This window comes from Leucopleurus acutus, assembly GCF_964270905.1.
Source record: "Leucopleurus acutus genome assembly, chromosome: X".
Classification (NCBI taxonomy): Eukaryota; Metazoa; Chordata; class Mammalia; order Artiodactyla; family Delphinidae; genus Leucopleurus; species Leucopleurus acutus.
The window spans coordinates 97,000,371-97,021,555 of record NC_139148.1 but is presented as its reverse complement, the minus strand read 5'-3'; the positions used below and the strand labels follow the sequence as shown (position 1 = coordinate 97,021,555).

Here is a 21,185-nt window from a genome sequence, read left to right as displayed (position 1 = left end):
TCTTAGGGTGATTTAAAACTTGATAACCAACTCTTTTGGGGTGATGAAACTGTTCTCTTGATTGTGGTGGTAGTTACACAATGTTATGCATTGTTAAAACTCATAGAACAGGGCACCAAAAAATAAATTTTACTGTATCTAAATTAAACAGTAAATATAAAAAATTTGCTCAAATAACTTTCGAGTTTTGGAGTTTTGTCATGCATGTAGAAATCTCCACTTTTACAGCTTTAGAAGAGGATTTAATTTTTAGAACATTTCCAAATGCTCTAAAGATTCATGGATTTGTTTTCTATAAAATAATGGCTTCAACAAAGCCACACTCTTATTCCTTTTAAACTAGCACTCAAATCACACCATTTTTTTCAAAAACAACTGGAATAAGTTCAATTAGCTAAAAATAGTAGAATGTGATTACGATTACAAGGTAAAAACCAAATACTAGACATAGAGGTAGCTAAGTAAGTTCTCCTGGGCCTGAGAGAATCAAGGACGGAAGAAATGTGGAGGTTACTTTGAACTCAACTTTTTTTTTTTTTTTGATAACTTAAATTACATTAAAATTAAGAATTTCTCTTCATCAAAAGGTACCACAGGAAAAATGAAAATATCAACAAAGAGAGAGAAAATATTTACAATACATATAACTGGTAACATATTAGCATCTAGGACAAACCTCCGGTTTCATTTGTCATGATTAACATATTGGGTGCAATAATTCTTTGTTGTGGAGGCTGTTTTAGCATCATCCCTGGCCTCAACTTATTAGATGCCAGTAGCTCTCCCCTGCCAAATTGTAGGACCACTGAAAATGTCTGCAGAAATTGTCAAATGTTTCCTAAGGGGCAAATTCTCCTCCAGCTGAGAATCACAGATGTCAACTAAGTGAAAAATGAAATAAGTCAGACAAAGACAGATACCCTACATCAGGGGTCCCCAACCGGTCGCGGCCTGTTAGGAACCGGGCTACAGCAGGAAGTGAGCAGCGGTCGAGCGAGCGAAGCTTCATCTGCCGCTCCCCATCGCTCCCCATCACTCGCGTTACCACCTGAAGCGCCCCCCCACCCTCACCCCCATCTGTGGAAAAACTGTCTTCCGTGAAACCGGTCCCCGGTGCCAAAAACGTTGGGGGCCAATGCTCTACATTATCACTTATATGTGGAATCTAAAAAATAAAACAAATGATTATAAAAAAAAAAAGAAACAGATTCAGATATAGAGAACTAGTGGTTGGTTACCAGTGGGGAGAGTGAAGAGGGGCAAAAAAGGGGTAGGGGATTAAGAGATACAAACTACTATGTATAAATTAATCAACAAGGATATATTGTACAGCACAGGGAAATATAGCCATTATTTAGTAATTGAACTCAACTTTCTTTCTTTTTTTTTTTTTTTTTTTTTGCAGTACGCGGGCCTCTCACTGTTGTGGCCTCTCCCATTGCGGAGCACAGGCTCCGGACGCACAGGCTCAGCGGCCATGGCTCACGGGCCCAGCCGCTTGGCGGCATGTGGGATCTTCCCGGACCGGGGCGCGAACCCATGTCCCCTGCATCAGCAGGCGGACTCTCAATCACTGCGCCACCAGGGAAGCCCTCAACTTTCTTTTAAAATGCATATTATAATACGTTCCATAAGAAAAAGCTTTTAAAACTTCCAGTTGCTCTAGAGATGCATGAGCATCTAATTCGCAGACTTAACAGGGCTCTATGGGCTTACCAGGTACAGTTCAAGTGATGGACCCAGAACAATGGAAGCAAACTTTTCTAAAAGTGAATGGAAACCAATGAAATTCATTCAAAAAGCTTATTTCCTTGTCCATGCAGCTGCAGTCTGCTTCAGGACATTTCAGAAGAGAACGTGAATATACACAGTAAGACTCAGCTTCTCTAGAGATCAAAGGGCAGGGCCAGTACTAAAGTGCAGTGAGGTGCAAAATTTAAAGGGCCACCAAATTAAAGCAAAAAAAAAATTCATGATGACTAAAATACCAAAATTGCAAAAGATAGGATCTAAGCTTGCACTTGCATGACCACAAGAGTGAGTGCCTCACTCACCTCACCCTAAGCCTGGCCCACAGTTCCTATCTTTTAAAAAAACTTTGATACTTTGTTTATCATGGATTCTTTTTTTGCATTAGTTTTGTTTCTTTTAATAGTGCATTAAAGTATTATTTATCTTGATCACTGTGGGGTTTTTTTTGATACTCCCTTAAATTCTGTACCCAGAGCAAGTAAGTCACTAGCTCTGGCCCTGGCAAAAGACTTGGAAACAGTTACCAAAAAACTCAGTTAACAGGATTTAATGCCTATGAAGACAATCATAATAAAAGCAATCATGGCATCTAGTTACCTGGCAGATAGGAAGTGACTTAAAGGAGGATGGGATGGGGCTGCCAGACAGACACATGAATAACAATGAGAAACCTGAGTTGTATCTAGAGGACAGGAACGACAAAGAGCAACTAAAAAGCAGCCATTACTTATTAGAGTTATAGTTGAGGTTCACAAGTGGCTCAACAAAAAGTAAAATGAAGGCCGTATACATTTTTAGAAGTATCTACAAAAAAACATAAATCTGGCATTTAAAGGGTAATCTTTCAATGATTCTACATAAATGGGGTATTACAATGCTTGATTTCACCTGTCACTTGTTTTTTTAAGCTCAGACATCTGCTGGAAGCAGATAGCCAACGTGTTCCCCTACAATTAGCACAAGTAGTAAAACCAGTATCTACATTAACATTTCCAATGAAAAATTTCTGTGGTCATTAATGAACATATATTGCATGTTTTGTTCCAGGCACAGTGGCTAAGTACTTAATTTTTACATTATAAATAAAACAGATACAAAAAACAAATCAAACGAATTATTTTCAGGTGGTCACTATCCTTCAGGTGGACACTATCCAGGTTAAGAAAGAAAACTTTGCCAGCCATTTCAGAAAACTTCCATGCACTCCATCACAATCACCACCCTCTTACCCCCACCATAATCAACCACTATCCTGACTTTCATAGTAATCACTTCTTTGTAGTTTTAAGTGTTTTGTCACCCAAATGTGCATCCCTACAGTTTTTAAAAACTGTATCTTGAACCTCTTTTAATCTATAGGTCCTTTCTCCATCCCTGTCATTTCCTTTCAATTTGTCTTTTGAAGACCCCTTGACCTGTTGAGTTTCCCAGTCTGGATTTTGCTGATTACATACTCATGGTGCATTTCAATGTGTTCTTGTATTTCCTGCAAATAGGCAGCTAGATCCAGAAGACTAGATCAGACTCAGGATTGATTCCTTTGGTAGTCTATAGGTAATGTCTCACTATCTTTGCAATCTTAGCAGCTATTGCTGTTTAATATGCATCCATTCAGTAACGACTGCAAAATGATTACATTCTGCCACTTCTTTTTCACTGATTAGAATACTAATATATAGAAATATTTCCCCTCATCTACTATTTGGTTACCCCGTATTATAGTTCATATAAGAAAGGCAGGATAAATACTTGATTCTTTCACTTTACTGTCCCGTTTTCAAGAACGTAAACTGGTTTCCTAACATCCTCTTAAGAGAACCAATTCTTTTTTCAGTTATGTATTCTTTTCAGATTATTTTTCATTATATGTTATTATTAGATATTGATTACAGTTCCCTGTGCTATACAGTAAATCCTTGTTTTTTAATCTATTTTATGTATAGTTGTGTATATATATATAGATAGATAGATAGCTAGTTGTTAATCCCAAGGGAACCAATTTTTAAAATATCATCAGGAACTTTTAAATATATTTGACATGTTCCAATCTATTGCAATTATCATTATTGAAGCTCAAACTGTTCCATCTTTGGCCAGTGGGAACCTCTTCAAGATGGCTCGTGAGTCCTTTTGACACGACCCCCAGTACCTGTTGATAGCTTCCTTGCTATCTAGCATGACAAGATGATCCAGGCTAATCCTGAACATTTCCTGCCCAGACCTGGAACCAGAAATTTCTCCAAAAAGCTGTTTGTTTCTGTTTAAGTGAGAAGCAGCATTTCAACGTCACAAACTGAGTGCTAAAGATACTCATTGTTTCTGAGCCTTTTCAGTGGACAGAGCTAGGAAATACACAAATTTAAACATAAAATACCTCAAGTTCATACTGATACTTCTAATTCAAATGTGATACCATAAAAGTTTCTCCTTAGCCTTTTTTAGTACATGTGTATTACCTTTCTTCCATACTAAGATCCCAGTTTGCAAGGACACAGAGGGATAAAACTGGAATATCCCATACTCATTTGTTTTAGCCAACATTATAGTCTCTGAATAACAATCTAAGTATCTAGATAAAAGAACCTGATGTGTTTATTGAAAGCATTAAAAAATGCTTGGCACATGGTCTCTCAATTCTCCCATTTTTAAAAATAGCTATACTGTACCTATATTGTTCAAATATAAGGCTTTACATAGTATATCATCAACCTCTCAGCCCTCATTTTGTGTTAAGTATATATTTAATACTTACAATCAGGTCTTAAGCTAATGTCTTTTATTGTTTTGGTGGTCTAAAAGTCAAAATCATTCTCCAATACACTCTGTTCCTCCAATACAACTTCCTGTGATGGCAGAAATATTCTGTATCTGTGCTGTCCAATACAGTAGCCACTAGCCACGTGTGGCTTTGAGCACCTGGTATGTGGTTAGTGTGACCGAGCAACTGAAGACTTATTTTACTTAACTGTAATTAATTAAAATTTAAAGTGTCATACGTGGCTAGCAATTACCTTACTTGACAGCGTATCTTTATTAGATTCTTCAAGAAGGGCTCATGCAAATAATATTCTCTGAATTCTTATACATTACCCTTTAAGCCTGAAAATGTTTGACTGGATATAAAATCTTTGGTTCACATATCCTTTCATTATCTTAAATGTTACTCCATTTTCTTGTAGCATGAAGCATTGCTGTCAAAGTTTGACGATTATCATTTTATTTCCTTTATACTCCATAGGCTCTTTTTCTTTAAAGCCCAGTTGTTTTACTAGAATATCCTGGTGTTGGTTGCTCTGGCTCAATATTCTGCAGAGCACTGTTTCAGTATGTAGTTTTAAAGTTTTTTAATTTCAGGAAATTTTTCTGAATTATAGTTTTTAGTATTTATTCTTTTCCCTTACTTTGGTTTTCTTCTTTAGGAACTTCTATCAGTGTTGGATATCCTTTGCCTAACTTCAATATGTCACTTTTGAATCTTTCTCTTCGTTTTTTTCATTTTAGATTCCCCCCTTTCTTACATCTTTCTCTTAAAGCATTATCTGTTGTACATACTTGGTCATGTTCTTTATAGTTTAGTCTTCATTACCGAAATGACTTTCTTCTATTTCTAATGCTTTCCTGAGTTCTGTCACCTCATCCGAGTTTTTCTAATCCTGATTTGTTATTTTTAACATTTTGTGTTATTTTATTAATGTCTTTACCTCATTTTGAAATAGTTGTTGGTTTAGTTTAAGTTCTGTTTAGTGTGCACATTCTGACATGCTTTTACTGTCTAACAGGGATACTATTCTGTTTTCCTCTTAAAACACCTTTGTATGCAACCTTAGTGCTTTTCTTTCATTCATTTTTTTAACATCTTTATTGGAGTAGAATTTCTTTACAATGGTGTGTTAGTTTCTGCTTTATAACAAAGTGAATCAGCAATACATATACATTCATTTTTATGTGAAATTATTTTTTATGAACTCTAGAACGAGATGAAATACAAGAAAGCGTTTCTAACTTCTTAGGGATCTCTATTGTTTTTGTAGTGTTTAAAAACATGACTGCTTTCCAGGATTCCTTGGCTCTGTTCTCTCAGCTTTAGTCTGGACCTGCTCTTTCCCTATCCTCATCAACTTTGATTCCACTCCCAGCAGTTTCTACCCAGTGAGGAATATTATCCTAAAAGGTAGCCCTGCCAGGTCAGTTTTCAGAGTTCTTAGGGGCAAAACTGTTCCACGTCCTTTAGTCCCTTTACCATGTACCCAAAGCACTCACCTAGCATTGGAGAGGTCAAATCCCTTCCCAGTCTTAGCTGTTCCTTCCAAATTGGCTGCCCCACTGTCCAGTGAATTCTTATTAGTTCTTTTGGGGTTCTTCTGTTCTCAGGTCCATCAGACAACATCCCCGATGCTTCTGTCTTATTGCTCCCACATTGACCCTGACAGCATGCAGGTCTTGTGACTGATGGTTTGTCCCTACCTGCTTAAATTCTGGGGTTCATGGGGAGACCTTGTCCCCTAGTTTTGTTGTTAAACATTGTCCCATGGGTATTGGTTTTGCTATTTCCATTTTTATTTGGGGACGCAGACTGAAAAGCTATGCTGTTGCTGCCACCACGTCCCCAGAATTCTGCTGAAAATTTTAAATTATATTAACTCAGTGGAATTTCACAACCACTTCATAAATTGGTACTATCAGTACCTCCAAGCTCACAGATAAGAAAGGTTCAATAATTTGTCCAAAATTACATAGCTAGTAAGTTGTAAAACCAAGATTCTAACCTGGATCTCTTAAATTCTAGAGCCAAACTTTTCAGGAATTAATTCTGTGAAGTGTGAAATACCTTTACCTTAATTTCTGTATAATAAAACTTAACTTGAAGTTTAAGAAACTAGTACAAGTCCTCTAAATTTTCAATGGAGTTAGCAAAACAATAGCTATGAAATCATACCAAAGCTAAATTTGCAAGAAAAAAAATTGAAATTTAATACTGGAGATTAAAGTAATCTTATCTAATCACTAGAATTGTTGTATGGGCATGTTCATGAATAGAAAAAGAGGCTTCCAAAGTAAGGAACCACTAATAACCTACCTGGCCTGCCTTGTGTAGGTGGAGATACAAATAGAGGCTGTATAGCATTCTGTGAGGAAATTGAAGTGGTACTACTAGCTTGATTAGCTGCTGCACAGTTAGGTAAGACTGGAGCTGGAACAATATTTGCACAGGAAGCTGCAACTGCTGCAGAATTCACCATCACCACCTGTAAGTGTGGAAGAAAGTTTAGAACTCTAAGTTTGGTTTCACAAACAATATTGGTCTCTTATCTGATCCTAAACTTCAGGAAATAGTATTCTAATAACTAAAACACCAAGAAGCCAATATTTATGTAAACCTAATACAGGAAGGTTATTTCTTTTAGAAGACCCCAGATGACTTTGAGAGATTTACTTTTTTATTTTAATATTTTTCTGGAAAGGTAATACATTAATATGATTCAAAAACCAAGTATAAAATTGTATACAATGAAAAGTTTCCTCCAACCCCTGTCCTCCATCTGCCTAGTTCCTCTCTCCACAAACAAGTAACCTCTGAGTTTCCTGAATACTATCCAGGAATTTATAGTACATATTTATTTTTACATGCATCTATGTTTCCCCACGCACACTTAAAAAAAAAAACAAACAGAAAATGTTCTTTGCTTATTTTTTTTTTTTAACTTCGTGAGACTGCAACTTGTTTCTCTGATTAGGCCACAGCATCCAATACAGGGCTGTGCACAGAAAGATGTTCAATAAATGATAACAGATTCTTCTTCATGAACACCCTGTCCTCACCGTAGTCTCCATTTTCTTATTACCCACTGCAATGTGGCTGCTACCCTCTCTGGTTCTCAGAAACTGTATTCAAAGTCACAGTGGTCTCCATGGCAACAAATCATAGTAGACTCTTGTTAGTCCTTATGTTGCTTTACGGCTTGGCAGCAACTGACACTTGACTATTCCTTGAAACATTCTCTTCCTGGGGCTTCCATAATAATACACTCTCCTGCTTTTCCTCCCTCCTTGGCTATTCCTTCTCTACCCATTTTCTAAATGGTGATGCACAGGCTCTGTTCTAGATGCTGTTCTCAATCTCTTCCTTTTTCCAGGATGATCTTATTTACTCCTATGGTTTCAGCTACCTTTCTGATGCCAGCTTCCCATTCTATAAGAAAGCTTTACATTTTAAGTTTCAGGAAATGGCACAGACTTGACAGGTAATTTATATTAACTCACTCATTATATAAGAGGTTCAGAGTAGACTGAGTAGTCCAATGCCAGCACACAGAACAGTGTCTGGAACACAGCAGATGCTCCATCAATTTGTTAATAAATTTACTAATTCTTGTGCCAGGCACCAGGAAGTACAATAACAATTAACATAAGAATATAAGCAGCTTCTTTGAAGTATGATGAAGGGCAGAGAACAAAAAGAAAAAATTCATTTTCTTCTGTTTAGGCCACTGCAACTGACTGTAAAATAAAACTATAAAGATTACCTTCTGGGGGTAGTTGTATGAGGTAACTGTATCATGAGGAGACATAGGACATGGTCTTCTATCCTGAAGAGACTTTAATGAATACAGAAGTACAAATAAGGGGAAATCAAGAAATTAAACAATACATCAATAAAAGATCTGCTTTGTTTCAACATCTCCTAAAGATAAGTGAAAGTGATCTGTCCTAAAAGTATTCAAATTTGGAGGGGGCTACTATGATAATGCTCCAAAAGGTATCACCCTAGTGCCTGACTTAGGTGGCTGTTCTATTTCCCGTCTACAGAAATCCTGACCATATCCAACTCTAGTTCCAATGTAGATACTAAAATGTAATGGAGAATTGTAATTTAAACACTTTCTCAGTGTCCTCTCTTGCCTTAAAAAGCTCAAAATCAGTAGGGCCAGCAACAGTGTTGCTAAAAGAAAGCATTCCATCAAAAGGAACAGCTTGGGACAAGGGTGGATAACTGGTTGGTCAGCTGCATCCTACCTAAGCAGGATGTAGTATAATCCAAACACCATTCCCCTTTGGCTCAAGACCTTGTCTTTGTGAAAGTAACAATGATTTTAAAAGGCTCAGAATTATGCATGACAGACTGTCATGACAGAAAAATAAACTAGCAGCAGAAGCTGGTAATAAGGACACAGAGGAAATCAGGTGAAACAATCACAGGAAACAAGAGGAACCACATTGGGACAAAGACAAGCCCAACTTAACATGGACCTAAGAGTGCATGTTTCAAAAGTCTGTGTTGAAGTACAGCCCAAGTACCGGCCAAAAAGCAAACTTTAGCCCTGGCTCAGAAGGCCCAGTGTTAATTCTAAACAATTCTAGAGAAGGATTTAGGCGAGAGTTGGGCGTGGAATTAAGAAGAAAAAATGTTCATAGTTTCTTAGAAGGTTCTGTGCCTGGAAATCTTTAAGTCCTGCATTGCTCTTCTCCCCTCAGAATGCTGTGAAAAAATTACTTAGAAAAATTACTTAGAAACTTGGTGACTGGAGAGTGGGAGTGGAGCATGTCATGAAGAGACTGAAACCTACTGGGGATGTATGATAAAGTAAGTTCAGAACAAAAAGGAACACGTGACAAGTGAGATTAAAGGGACAGAAAGAAAGTGTCTACTCCTGTCATCCCTGAAGGCGAGATTTTTACTTGCTTTTTCAACTTGGGTGGCTATTTCAAGAAATGGTGTAAAAAGCATGTGATATGAGAATAGTAATGACAGACTGAGAGGAAAAACTATTTCTCTAGCAGGGGCAAAGGAAGGAAAGGAGAAATAATGGGAAGAGAATAATACATCACAGTTTTCATCACCTTCCTAAGATGTATTGCCTAAACAGTAAAAACAAAAATTCAGTACATGAAGCTATCAAAGTTAAGATTAATCACAGAGAATAGAGGGTAGTCATTCAACTTCCTCACAAATATTCCAGCTCTCCTCCTAGGTACATGGGTAGGTTGCTCTTCCCGGCCTCATCTAATTAGGTATGGGCACATGACTTGTTTGGACAATGAAATATGAGCAGAAATATTGAGAGCCAGTGTTTAAATTCCCTATCTTCAGCTCTGCCAAGGTGACTGTGAAAGTACATGTCCATCAGCCTGGGTTCCTGAGTGACTCTGATGAACAAAGGCCTGCTACCAACCTGCACTGGACCTATAACATTAGCAAGAACAGCTGTGTTAAGCCGCTGAGATTTTGGTGGACTGTTGCTGCAGCGTAACCTAGCTTGACCAAAACAGTAATTGGTAACTAAAATTAGGGTGCTGCTGTAACAAAAACCTAACTTGAGAAGGAGATTATGAATTTGTAGCTCTTAAGGGAAGAGGTTTGGAAAACAGAATGTTAGTTTTGTGTTTTGATTACTGCTGGCAGAGTTTAGCAAGGTATTTTAAGACAGATGTGTACAGAAAAGTAGTTTGTAGGCAGGAATGAAAGGGAATAGAGTCCTTGATACTAGGACTTGTAGGGTTTGGAGAGGCAACCGTTTCAACTCAAAACTCTAAAAGATAAAACTGATAAATGCTTTGAACAACAAAGAGAAGGTAAAACTCGGCCTTGAAGGAAGACTCAAATCATTGTTAAAATATGATTGCACTAAAGTATCTCAAAGCAAGAGTCCCATTAAGGATATAACACCCAATGAATCCTTGCAGTTGGACAAAATGGCTCATGGAAAAGTATTCAAAGGTATGGCTCTTTCATCAATGCCTGATAAGCTAAAGGTATTTGCAATCAAGTAGAGACAGGGATAAGAATGCAAAGAATTATAGCAAATCTAAGTAGTATATTTATAAAAAAGAATTGTCAGTATGGCTATTGGCAAATGAAACTAATAGGAATCAGAGAAGCTGCACAATAAGTTACTCACATAGCCAAAGACACCATGAGTAGAACTAAAACTATCCAACTGAGATAAAACCACCCTTGGGCCCTCAATTTTCAATGAGTAAGAAGCAGGCTGAGAAAGCTGCTCAGTTGCCAAGAGGGATTATTCTCCAATGCCTACTTCAAATATAGCCAAGGAAGGAAGGGCCTTGGAGTAATCAAGAGCCCCAGAAAACAACGAACCAGGGAGCCTCTCCAGGGAACAGTCCCCATGCCTAGGTTGGGGGCCCTCAAAATGTCTTTCCAGCATGATGTCAGAATTGCTATGGGCCAGTAACTGTTTCTCCCATTCTCCCTGCATCTGAATGGGAAGTTCTACTGCAATTTTTCAGTCCCTGCTCTACCACTGGAGATCGGGTGTGTAGGGGGTAAATAACTCTGTAGATTTGGTTTAGGCCTCCAGATCAAGAGGAGCCACATCTGGACCAATACAAAGAGTACCACACACTTCCCAGAAACCCTGGGCTCTGAGCTTAATCACACTGAAGGGGATTCTGGGGTTGCCTCTCGTGAGGTGGAAGGAAGTATTTTGCCTGTGGGAGTTTCCACTGAATGTTGTAATCCTTAGTGCTGTTAAAATATTTCCAACTTTTTGACTTCTAGGCACAGAGAAGTTAGAGCCTTCAAGAGAAACATGCTCTGGCCGATGAAAAAGAAATGGAGGGCTTCCCTGGTGGCGCAGTGCTTGGGAGTCCGCCTGCCGGTGCAGGGGACACGGGTTCGTGCCCTGGTCCGGGAGGATCCCGCGTGCCGCGGAGCGGCTGGGCCTGTGAGCCATGGCCGCTGAGCCTGCACGTCCGGAGCCTGTGCTCCGCAATGGGAGAGGCCACAGCAGTGAGAGGCCCGCGTACCGCAAAAAAAAAAAAAAAAAAAAAAAAAAGAAATGGAAAAGAAAGTGATATGTGTCATCTCCAGGTAGAAACTGTAAGAGCCAGTGCACCATTCACTACCTTTTGTTTCCTGCCTTAGCAATCATGGATGGAGCTTCCATCAGCTTAAGTCCCTAAGCAGAGCCCTCCTGCAGACCTCCACTACACATGTAGCATAACCAAGAAGTAAACTCTTGTTATATTAAGTACCTGAGATTTATGGCCCATTGTTACTCTGTTAGAAAGATCATGATAAAATCCTCTAAAAAAATCATCATCGCCAATGTTCAAATTTCCTCTTGTATCAACACATATTCGGAACATCTCTAGGATAATTTCTAGAAGGGGTGTGATCTCGGATGAGTTAATTTCTGGATGAGTTAATTTCTTTATCTACAAAATGGGAATGATACCCTAATACCTCATAGGATTGTTCTGATTTAAATACATTTATATGTATAGCACTCAGAACAGTGTTCTAGTACACAGGAGCTATATGTGTTTGTCATTATTATTAAATACCTACCAAGTTTGCTGTAGATTCAGTTGTGCTGTAAACACCTGAAGTTTCATAGTCTTGTTCTAGAGGATATAGCCAAAGTAAAAATAATGAGCACTATTCTATAGTTTGAAATTTTATAAATAATGAGTATCAGATTTTACCTAGATCTCACTGACCTGAAGGATAAATATATTCTTCATGATATCCCCCTAGAAAAAAAAGACAGAAAAAGTGTGTTTATGTAGGAATTCTTGCTCAGAGAACCAGATGGCCAGCACTTGCTTCTTCTCAAGTTTTATGGATATATGTTCAAAACTAAAATGTATACATCCTTGAAACAAGTGATTTGAGCTTTCATACTACTCAACAGATATTAAAGCCAGAGACTGGCTGTAAACAGTACAAATTTCTCCTTTGAAAATTCCCTTAGTTCTTAAGAGTTCAGACAGACGTGAAAAACCCACTTGTGTCCAATTCTGGTGGTAGAGTATGGTGATTAACTTCACTGGCTCTGGAGTTAGGACTGTCTAGATTTGAATCCTGATTAACTATATCACTTTAGGCAGGTTATTTAATCTTTCTGTCTTAATTTCTTCACTGTAAAACAGGGTTAACAGTACCTAGCTCACAGTGGGGTGAAAAGAACATAGCATGATGCTTGGCATATAGTAAATGGTGATTATAAAGTAATCTGAGTATAATAACCAGTAGTTTGCTTAGGTGAAAGTTAAAGGAATATGGCACGCTTCATCAGTTTTTCAGCCTGATTCAGGTAAATAATACATTTACAATCAGTTTGTTCTCAAAATATGGCTTAGAGGACTGAAGTACTTTGCTCTAAGATTGCTACACCATTGAAATTCAGAGAAAGTCAATCTTCAACTGGACAGTTTTCCAGCAAATAACACCCCAAAGGTCAAAACTGGATTGATTCTTAAACATGTCACTTATCCAACACACATGCAGGTAACCCTCCAGACAACAGGATTTAAGGTGAGAATGAATATTTGGTTACTCTGAATATGCCACTATAGGTGAACAGTACATATGAAGATACCCACTGTGCTAAAAGGAAAAGTAAAAGGGTCATACTGAGTAAAAGAGCAGAGAATACGCATACTCAGGCACATGCATGCACACTAAGTTCTTAGAAATATCTATTTTCTCCAACATAAGTAGCAGAAAGAATATCACAAGAAAATACATTGACCAGTAAGTCAAATCATTCAGACTGCCTCTTACCTCCTTAATCTACCCAATTCCTCCAGAATTGTTTCAGTAGGCATATTTCATTTTACAGAAAAGTGGTAAAAAAAAATAAGCACACCCAATGATGAGAGGCACTCTAACAACTATAAAGGTTATGTATACATGCTTTAGAGTCAGATAAACCCAAATTCAAAATTGATCTCTGCCAGTCACAAAGGACCACATATTGCATGATTCCTTTTATATGAAATGTCCAGAATAGGCAAATCCATTAAGACAGAAAGCAGACTGATGGTCACCTACCACTAGGGGCAGAGGGAGGGGATGCTGGGGGGATAATGAGGAATGACGGCTAATGAGTACAGGGTTTCTTTTTCTAAAATTGATTGTGGTGATGTATGCAACTTTGTGACTATACTAAAAACCACTGAATTGCACTTTAAACATTGAATTGTACACGTTAGGTTAATTGTATAGTATGTAGATTATATCTAAATAAAACTGTTATAAAAAAGATTAAATCTCTGCCACTTACCAAAAGTATGACTTTGGCCATGTCATTTACCCTCTGAACCTCAATTTCCTCATATAAAAAATAAAGAAGGGCTTCCCTGGTGGGAAGAATTGGTTAAGAATCCCCCTGCCAATGCAGGGGACAAGGGTTCGAGCCCTGGTCCAGGAATATCCCACATGCTGCAGAGCAACTAAGCCCGTGTGCCCCAACTACTGAGCCTGCACTCTAGAGCCCGCGCGCACCAACTACTGAGCCTGCGCTCTAGAGCCCGCGTGCCCCAACTACTGAAGCCCGCACACCTAGAGCCCGTGCTCCACAAGAGAAGCCACCGCAATGAGAAGCCCATGCCCCATAACGAAGAGTAGCCCCAGCTCGCCGCAACTAGAGAAAGCCCGCACGCAGCAACAAAGACCCAATGCAGCCAAAAATAAATAAAAATAAATTTATTAAAAAATTTTTAATAAAAAATAATAAAATAAAGATACCACATTCCTCAGAGTGATAAAATATTATATTGCTTAGTACAGCACATGGCCATTAGAACTCAATGAATAGTAATGTTTATAGATCAAGTAGATTTCTTTGGGCAACGAAATTATTTCACAGCAGTCTTGTAAAATAAGAGTCACATGAAAAGCCTAAAATAGTTATACAAATGGCGAGGACAACATGAATAGTTCCTCACTAATAAGGAACAGATATTTTCCATACTGAAATCTCACCAAATCAAAACTCACTGAAGACCTATGCAGAGAGCTGAAAGTTTTAACAATGTAGTGGCCTACAGAAATAGAAGTCTGTCTTTCTGAAAAATACCAAGACATCTTCAAAAACCTAGCAAGCTCTGATACAAGAACTGATAACTCTTTCAAAATGAGTTGCCAGACAGAGTGAGACCACCCCCCCAAACCAAAACTTTAGCCTTGTTGTGCTAATACCACAAGAATCATCTTTTAAAAAAATATTTAACTGGAACTGACTCACCATTGTCATTCTGGCCATCACCTTCCTCTGAATTCAGAGTCTGTTTGCCTGAGCTATGTCCTCGCCTTGCAACATGGTACCTCGAAGTAGCAGGAACCATTGTAGAGGGCCCTCCATGATTCTGTACCAAAGAAATACACACATACACATGCAGTTCTCCCTATATAGTCAGAGAAAAAGCTATAAATATTTTAAATTTACTTTAGAATCAAAAATATGTGAGGAAATAATGATCAAGAAAACAGAAGATTTTAGCCCATACTTATATAGGCAAGATTATTTGTCCACCTCTACTCCTCCTCTATAAGAACAGCTTAAAAACACATTCTCTGCAATTTTTAAAAGCTCTAGGATGAAAACTCATGTTTTCCAGGAGGGGCTTTATTTGGTCATTTGTAAAACAGCTAAAATGTATCCATATTACCTTCACTTAAAAAAGTACAATAAAAAAAGTAAATAGCTTTTTGAGTAAAATTTTGACCTACTTACAGGTAAAGTTGGATAAGCAGTCTCATCCCCTTCTTCAACTTCATAAAAAGTAATGGTTTCTTCCAAGCCCCTGGGTATCTGTCCATTCTCTGGAACAAAGCTAAACTGGCACTCTTTATTCATACAATGCATCTGGCGGTGACTACGTCTAAAGGAACTTAAGTAGTTTGCAGAGTGAGAAGGGGAAAAAAAGATAAAGTATGGTAGTAACTTGTTTCTAATTTCTAAATAACAGTTCAAACATCTCAATGTTGACACTTTAAATTTTAGTCCATATATTTACTGCACAGCAACAAAGTCAGACTCACTCATTTTCTCTTTCAACACTTAAAATTCACTTACCGAGATCTATAAGAGAAGTTATCATAGCTCTGGCAGCACCTTTTACCTGGGCCAGGGTAAAAAGCAACTTTAGGGCTTGCCATGTTGTGCCTGTTTATAAAGCGAGGTGAATCTCTAAGAATAAAGGGGGAAAAAAACCAGAACTCTTTATTTACTAGTGCTTGAGTAATCAGTCTTTGTAGTTAAATAGAATTAACATATCCTTCTAAAAATGACCACATAGAAAGAGCTTTGCTTTCCTCACTACTGACATTAGGCCTATTCATTTTTTTTAAATTGCAGTATAGTTGCTTGACAATGTTGCGTTAATTTCTGCTGTACAGCAAAGTGATTCAGGTATACATATACAGACATTCTTTTTTTATATTCTTTCCCATTACGGTTTGGCCTATTCGCTATTGACAGACACAGTGCCATATACATGGCACTCAGCTTGATGGCATTCTATCTTCTAGGATCTCTTCAACTGCTCCATCGTATTTTCCTAGACTATGAGAATACAAATCTTCAATAAATTTGACAAGAATTTAAGTATACATCAGTTCCATCCGTTACGCTCCCTTCAGGCAGAGATTATAAAAGAAATCTAAACTATTAAGATATTTCTAAATTCTACTGTAATTCTGCCCAGGAATTATTTCCAATGTCTAAACAGAGATGTACATTATCTTGAAAGTCAGTTAAGACCTACCTGGGCATCCCATATCCCCGACCTTGTCCCTGAGATGAATGTTGAGGATGAAAATGTTCATTAGACGTAACACCGCCAGCTGTCTGTGAGTAGTGCATTGGAGAATCATGCCCATAACGCATACTGTGCTGAAGCCTGGGTGGGAGGAGGGGGTCTCCCCTGCTGTAAGCCATAGTCATATAAACCTCTTTCCCTCTAATTTTCTTGAACATCTTCCTCCGTTGTTTCACGTCCATCTCTGACATAGCTTTCAAGCAAACAAAGAAGCAATAAGCTTCAAAACCAAAGCAAAAGGTCCAGTGTCTCCCACAAATGTCTAAGACTCTCAGATGTTTTACTTAGGAAAACCATATGAATACAGGGAAGGAACTTCTGTATTTTCAAAGGATGTACTAGGTCTTTCATTCAGAAGGGCAAAACCAGCAAGTAACTTCTGTATCAATGGACATCTCAGCACTACCTTTAGTATAGGCAACTTTGGTCATCAAAACATAGAGTCGGTCATCCAGTCATCTACGTTACTGTTATCCAAAAAATTACATCTATTAATAGACATATTAAGACGGCTGCTTCCAGCTTCTCTGGCTGCTTCTATGAGGTGTTTTCCTAGTTCTTTGAGAAATCTTTTCCTTCAAGTTTTAGAAATTAAAAGCCACTCCACCTTAAGCTTAAACAAAGTCACCTAAACAGTAGTTCTCAGCCAGGGACAATTTTGCCCCTCCCTTTCTTGAGGCACATTTGGCAATGTCTGGAGACATTTTTGGTTGTCATAACTTGGAGAAGGATGCTGCTGGCATCTAGTAGATAGAGACCAGGGATGCTAAGCATCCTACAATGCACAGGACAGCTCCCTACAACGAAGTATTATCCCCCCTAAAACGTCAGTAGTGCTGAAGCTGAGAAACTCTAACCCAGAATAAGACTTAATGTTCCAGCTTTTTTTTTTAAAGTGCAATGTAGGTAAATACAAGAGGAAATAATAAAACCTTCAGCATACAAACCCATTTCTGGGACACAGCCCCAGGAAATTTTCTGGTAACCTCTTCCTTTCCTACTGGGTATAACATTCCCGGCAGGACCAGGTGTCACTTGTGTAACTGGTTTTAAGTTAGCCAGTGGAACAACATACCTTAAACGTAAAGATACCACCATTAAGCCATTGCAACACAGACTTAATTCTCATTTGATACATATACCTGATCCCTCCTGCTTCATTTTCAAGTGTTTTCTACTTAAACCTGTTAACACTAGCTTCCTCATTGAGGTTTTCTTTTTATGTTAAAAAACCTAAGAGCAGTTTGTACAATTTCACAGCTGTCTGTAGCACATATCATGCTCAGGAGGAAAGACTGTGGTAGACTAATTTACAAATATTTGTTGCCTCTCCTTGAAGAAGGATTATATTTTCTCACCCCATTGACTTTAGGCTTAGTTATGTAACCTATTTTGGCCAGGAAAATTTGAGCAGGTGCTTTAAAAACCAGCACACAGTTCGTCATGTTTTCATTTTTTCCCTGCCTGTGATCCTGGCAGCATATGTCTGGATAGAGCCATTGTCAACCTGGGTCCCCTTTGCTGACCTACTATGAACATGCTAAATGAGCAAGAAATGAACTTTTAAGTTGCCAAGAGTCTTTGGTTGTTAGGGCAGCATTACCTACTTTAATGGTTCTCAAAGTGGACCAACAGCATTAGCATCACCTGGAAACTTGTTAGAAGTTCAAATTCTTGGGCCCCACCACAAACTTACTAAATCAAACTTTGGGGGTGGAGCTCATCAATCTGTATTTTAACAAGCTCTCCCGGTAATTCTGGGGTATGTTAAAGTTTGAGAACAGATGGACTAGCCTATCTTGATATTGGCAGAGGCTCAGTTAGCAAACTAGCTTTCCAGTTAGTATAGTTTTATATCAGAATTCTGTTGTACTTAGTATTTCTAATAAGTTGGCTATTACCCAGGATTTTGAAACTTATGCATAGGTATACTGAAATTTCACACTTCACCATATGCTTTTACAACTGACGATAAGTCACCTTAGGCCAGTACCAGATATAACTTTGGTTCTCTTACTAGCATCCTGGTAACTCTCAATATTACAAAAAGGCATCAAAAGCCAAAGATTTTAGTAATTCAACAAATTATTATATCCTTACTTGTCTGCCAATTCTTCAATGAAGACTGTTACAGAATTGCTTTCATTTCCAACTTCCTGAATATGAGCATTATAATATCTTCCGCCTGATTCCAAATGAACCTGAAAGAGGGGAAGAGACAGTAAGAAAACATCTAGTCTCGAGTCAGATCTGGCTTTTGCCAAACAAAAACACTACTTCTCCTCCCAAGTGAAGTTCAGTATCTACTTATTAAGGCAGTTGATAATCAACACTGCCAGTCCAGTTCAATGGAGGCTGCAAATTCTGAAACAGTGTTACATCTAATCACAAGTTTGTAATTAAAATTTAACCAAACATTAAAAAAATCCTAGCATTTTGTAAATTAGTTTTGTTGAACTCATATTAATGACTAAAACCACAATCTCAGAAAAACAAATTACTGATTCTTTAAAGAAGGAACTAACCTGACATTTGTCTCCCAAATAGTACTGTCTCCCAGCATACTCCATGTAATCAGATTTTTGAAGTTCTATGAAAGAAAATGAAGATTCAAGCTCAATCGAACTGGTTCCTTTGCTGTTTTACATCATTTCATTTTCTTATTTACTTTTACCACAGTGTTTTTGACAATGCTACCACTGTAAGCTAAAATCTGGAGGGAAAATGTCCTAACGGGTCATTCCATCACTCTTGATGGGTTATTCTTGTGGTCAATCTAAGGAGACCTGCCAGAATAGTTTTGTGCTATAAAACACAAACAGGTGGAAATTGGGAGGTTGTAATCTTAGAGTTGGTCATATACCAACAAGGTACAGTTTGAAAGTAACACACTTCAATTTTTAAAAAAAAAACCACTGTGTAGCTTCTTCAAAGCAATACAGTTTACCCTTGAACAGCACGGGTTTAAACTGCATGTATCCACTCATATGCGGATTTTTTTCAATAGTACTACAAATACCAAGGTTGTTGAATCTGAGGATGTAGAACTGAGAATACAGAGGAACTGGGAATGCTGAAGGCTGACTACAAATTATATCGGATTTTCAACTGCTTAGGGGGTCAGCAGCCCTAACCCCCACATTGTTCAAGGATCAACTGTGTTTTCATTGTGTTCCACAAGGTATTAACCTCATTCTAGATTATTAACTATACCTAGGTTCACCGCCGAGGTTCAAGGAGTTGAATATGAAACATTAAAGGCTACCTTGATGGCAGAACTTTAAGACCTACTTTGATCAACTTAGTTATCTTATAAGGGGAGAGAAACAATTACTTATTTCAAGGGTTGGCGAACTTTCTCTGTAAAGAGCCATATAGTAAATATTTTACAGTTTGTGGGCCATGGGCTTCCCTGGTGGCGCAGTGGTTGAGAGTCCGCCTGCCGATGCAGGGGACGTGGGTTCGTGTCCCGGTCTGGGAAGATCCCACATGCCGCGGAGTGGCTGGGCCCATGAGCCACGGCCACTGAGCCTGCGCGTCCGGAGCCTGTGCTCCGCAACGGGGGAGGCCACAACAGTTAGAGGCCCGCATACCGCAAAAAAAATAAAATAAATTAAAAAAAATAAAGTTTGTGGGCCATACAGACTCTTGCAATTATTCAAGTCTGTCATAAAACTTTATGGACACTTAAAATTGAATTTCATATAATTTTCATGTATCACAATACACTGTTCTTTTAATTTTTCCCTGACACTTAAAATATAAAAACCATTCTTAGCTCACAGACCATACAAAAACAGGTGGCAGACTGGATTTGATTCACAGGTCATAGTTTGCCAACACCTGACCTATTCATCTATCAGTGAGGGCAGTCTTGACACATTAAACTTAAGATGAACTTATTTCCACTTACAAGTTTCTGGTACTCTTAAAGTTATCTAAAGACACACAGTCTTTGCACAGTTGAAGTCCCTGATGAACATCAGACTCTAAAAGATCCCTCCCCAGTTCTAAACCTATTTGTTTCCTCCTTTGGATGTAAATCATGTATTGAGTAGGCTAAAAAGTACCATATAAACATATAAAAGTGGGTTTTTTTTTATAACAGTGGTTTGAAAACACCTCTTATTAAAAAAATTTGCAAAATTATTCTAGATCTGTCAGGATTCAAAAATATCCTGTTGATGTTTCATTACCTTTTCTGCTGTCCAGCCAAACATCAAATTCTACATTACGATAGATTTCTGGATCCAGGGCTTTGAGCACCTTATAAGGGAAGAGCATCTTTGATGGATTTTCTGGAGTCTAAAACAAAAATAATCATGCTACAAACTCACCATCCTTAAGTCTTCATTCTATGAAGAAGGAAGAAATAAGGTTCTTTTCTTCCTTTTTTAAAACTATGTACATATAGGCCTTTCCTTCTTTATTAAAAGAAATAGGACTTCCCTGGTGGCACAGTGGTTAAGAATCCACCTGCCAATGCAGAGGACATGGGTTCGAGCCCTGGTCCGGGAAGATCCCACATGCATCGGAGCAGCTAAGCACGTGCACCACAACTACTGAAGCCCGCACACCTGGAGCCCGTGCTCCGCAACTAGAGAAGCCCCAGCAATGAGAAGACTGAGCACCGCAATGAAGAGTAGCCCCGCTCACCACAACTAGAGAAAGCCCGCGCACTGCAACGAAGACCCAACATAGCCTAAATAAATAAATAAACCTTCATTAAAAAAAAAAAGAAAAGCCACAATAAATTTTACTGTATTTTTTAAAAATCAGGAGTCTAAATAAGCAATATGCAGAAATCTAAAAGGTTATAGATGGCAGAAGGGAAATACTGTCTAAAGCAGCCAATAACTCAGGAG

General features: G+C 38.2%; 1 protein-coding gene across 1 annotated transcript in view; it reads right to left on the bottom strand.

The window, feature by feature from the left end:
• Positions 1-21,185, bottom strand: part of ALG13 (ALG13 UDP-N-acetylglucosaminyltransferase subunit) — a 74,734-nt gene that overhangs the window by 20,177 nt on the left and 33,372 nt on the right. Inside the window, 12 exon segments of the mRNA XM_082864773.1 lie at positions 6,830-6,998; positions 8,277-8,348; positions 12,062-12,117; positions 12,214-12,246; positions 14,745-14,865; positions 15,234-15,390; positions 15,576-15,689; positions 16,267-16,513; positions 17,268-17,395; positions 18,421-18,521; positions 18,846-18,910; positions 20,517-20,625. Coding sequence (XP_082720899.1) covers positions 6,830-6,998; positions 8,277-8,348; positions 12,062-12,117; positions 12,214-12,246; positions 14,745-14,865; positions 15,234-15,390; positions 15,576-15,689; positions 16,267-16,513; positions 17,268-17,395; positions 18,421-18,521; positions 18,846-18,910; positions 20,517-20,625 — 1,372 coding nt within the window.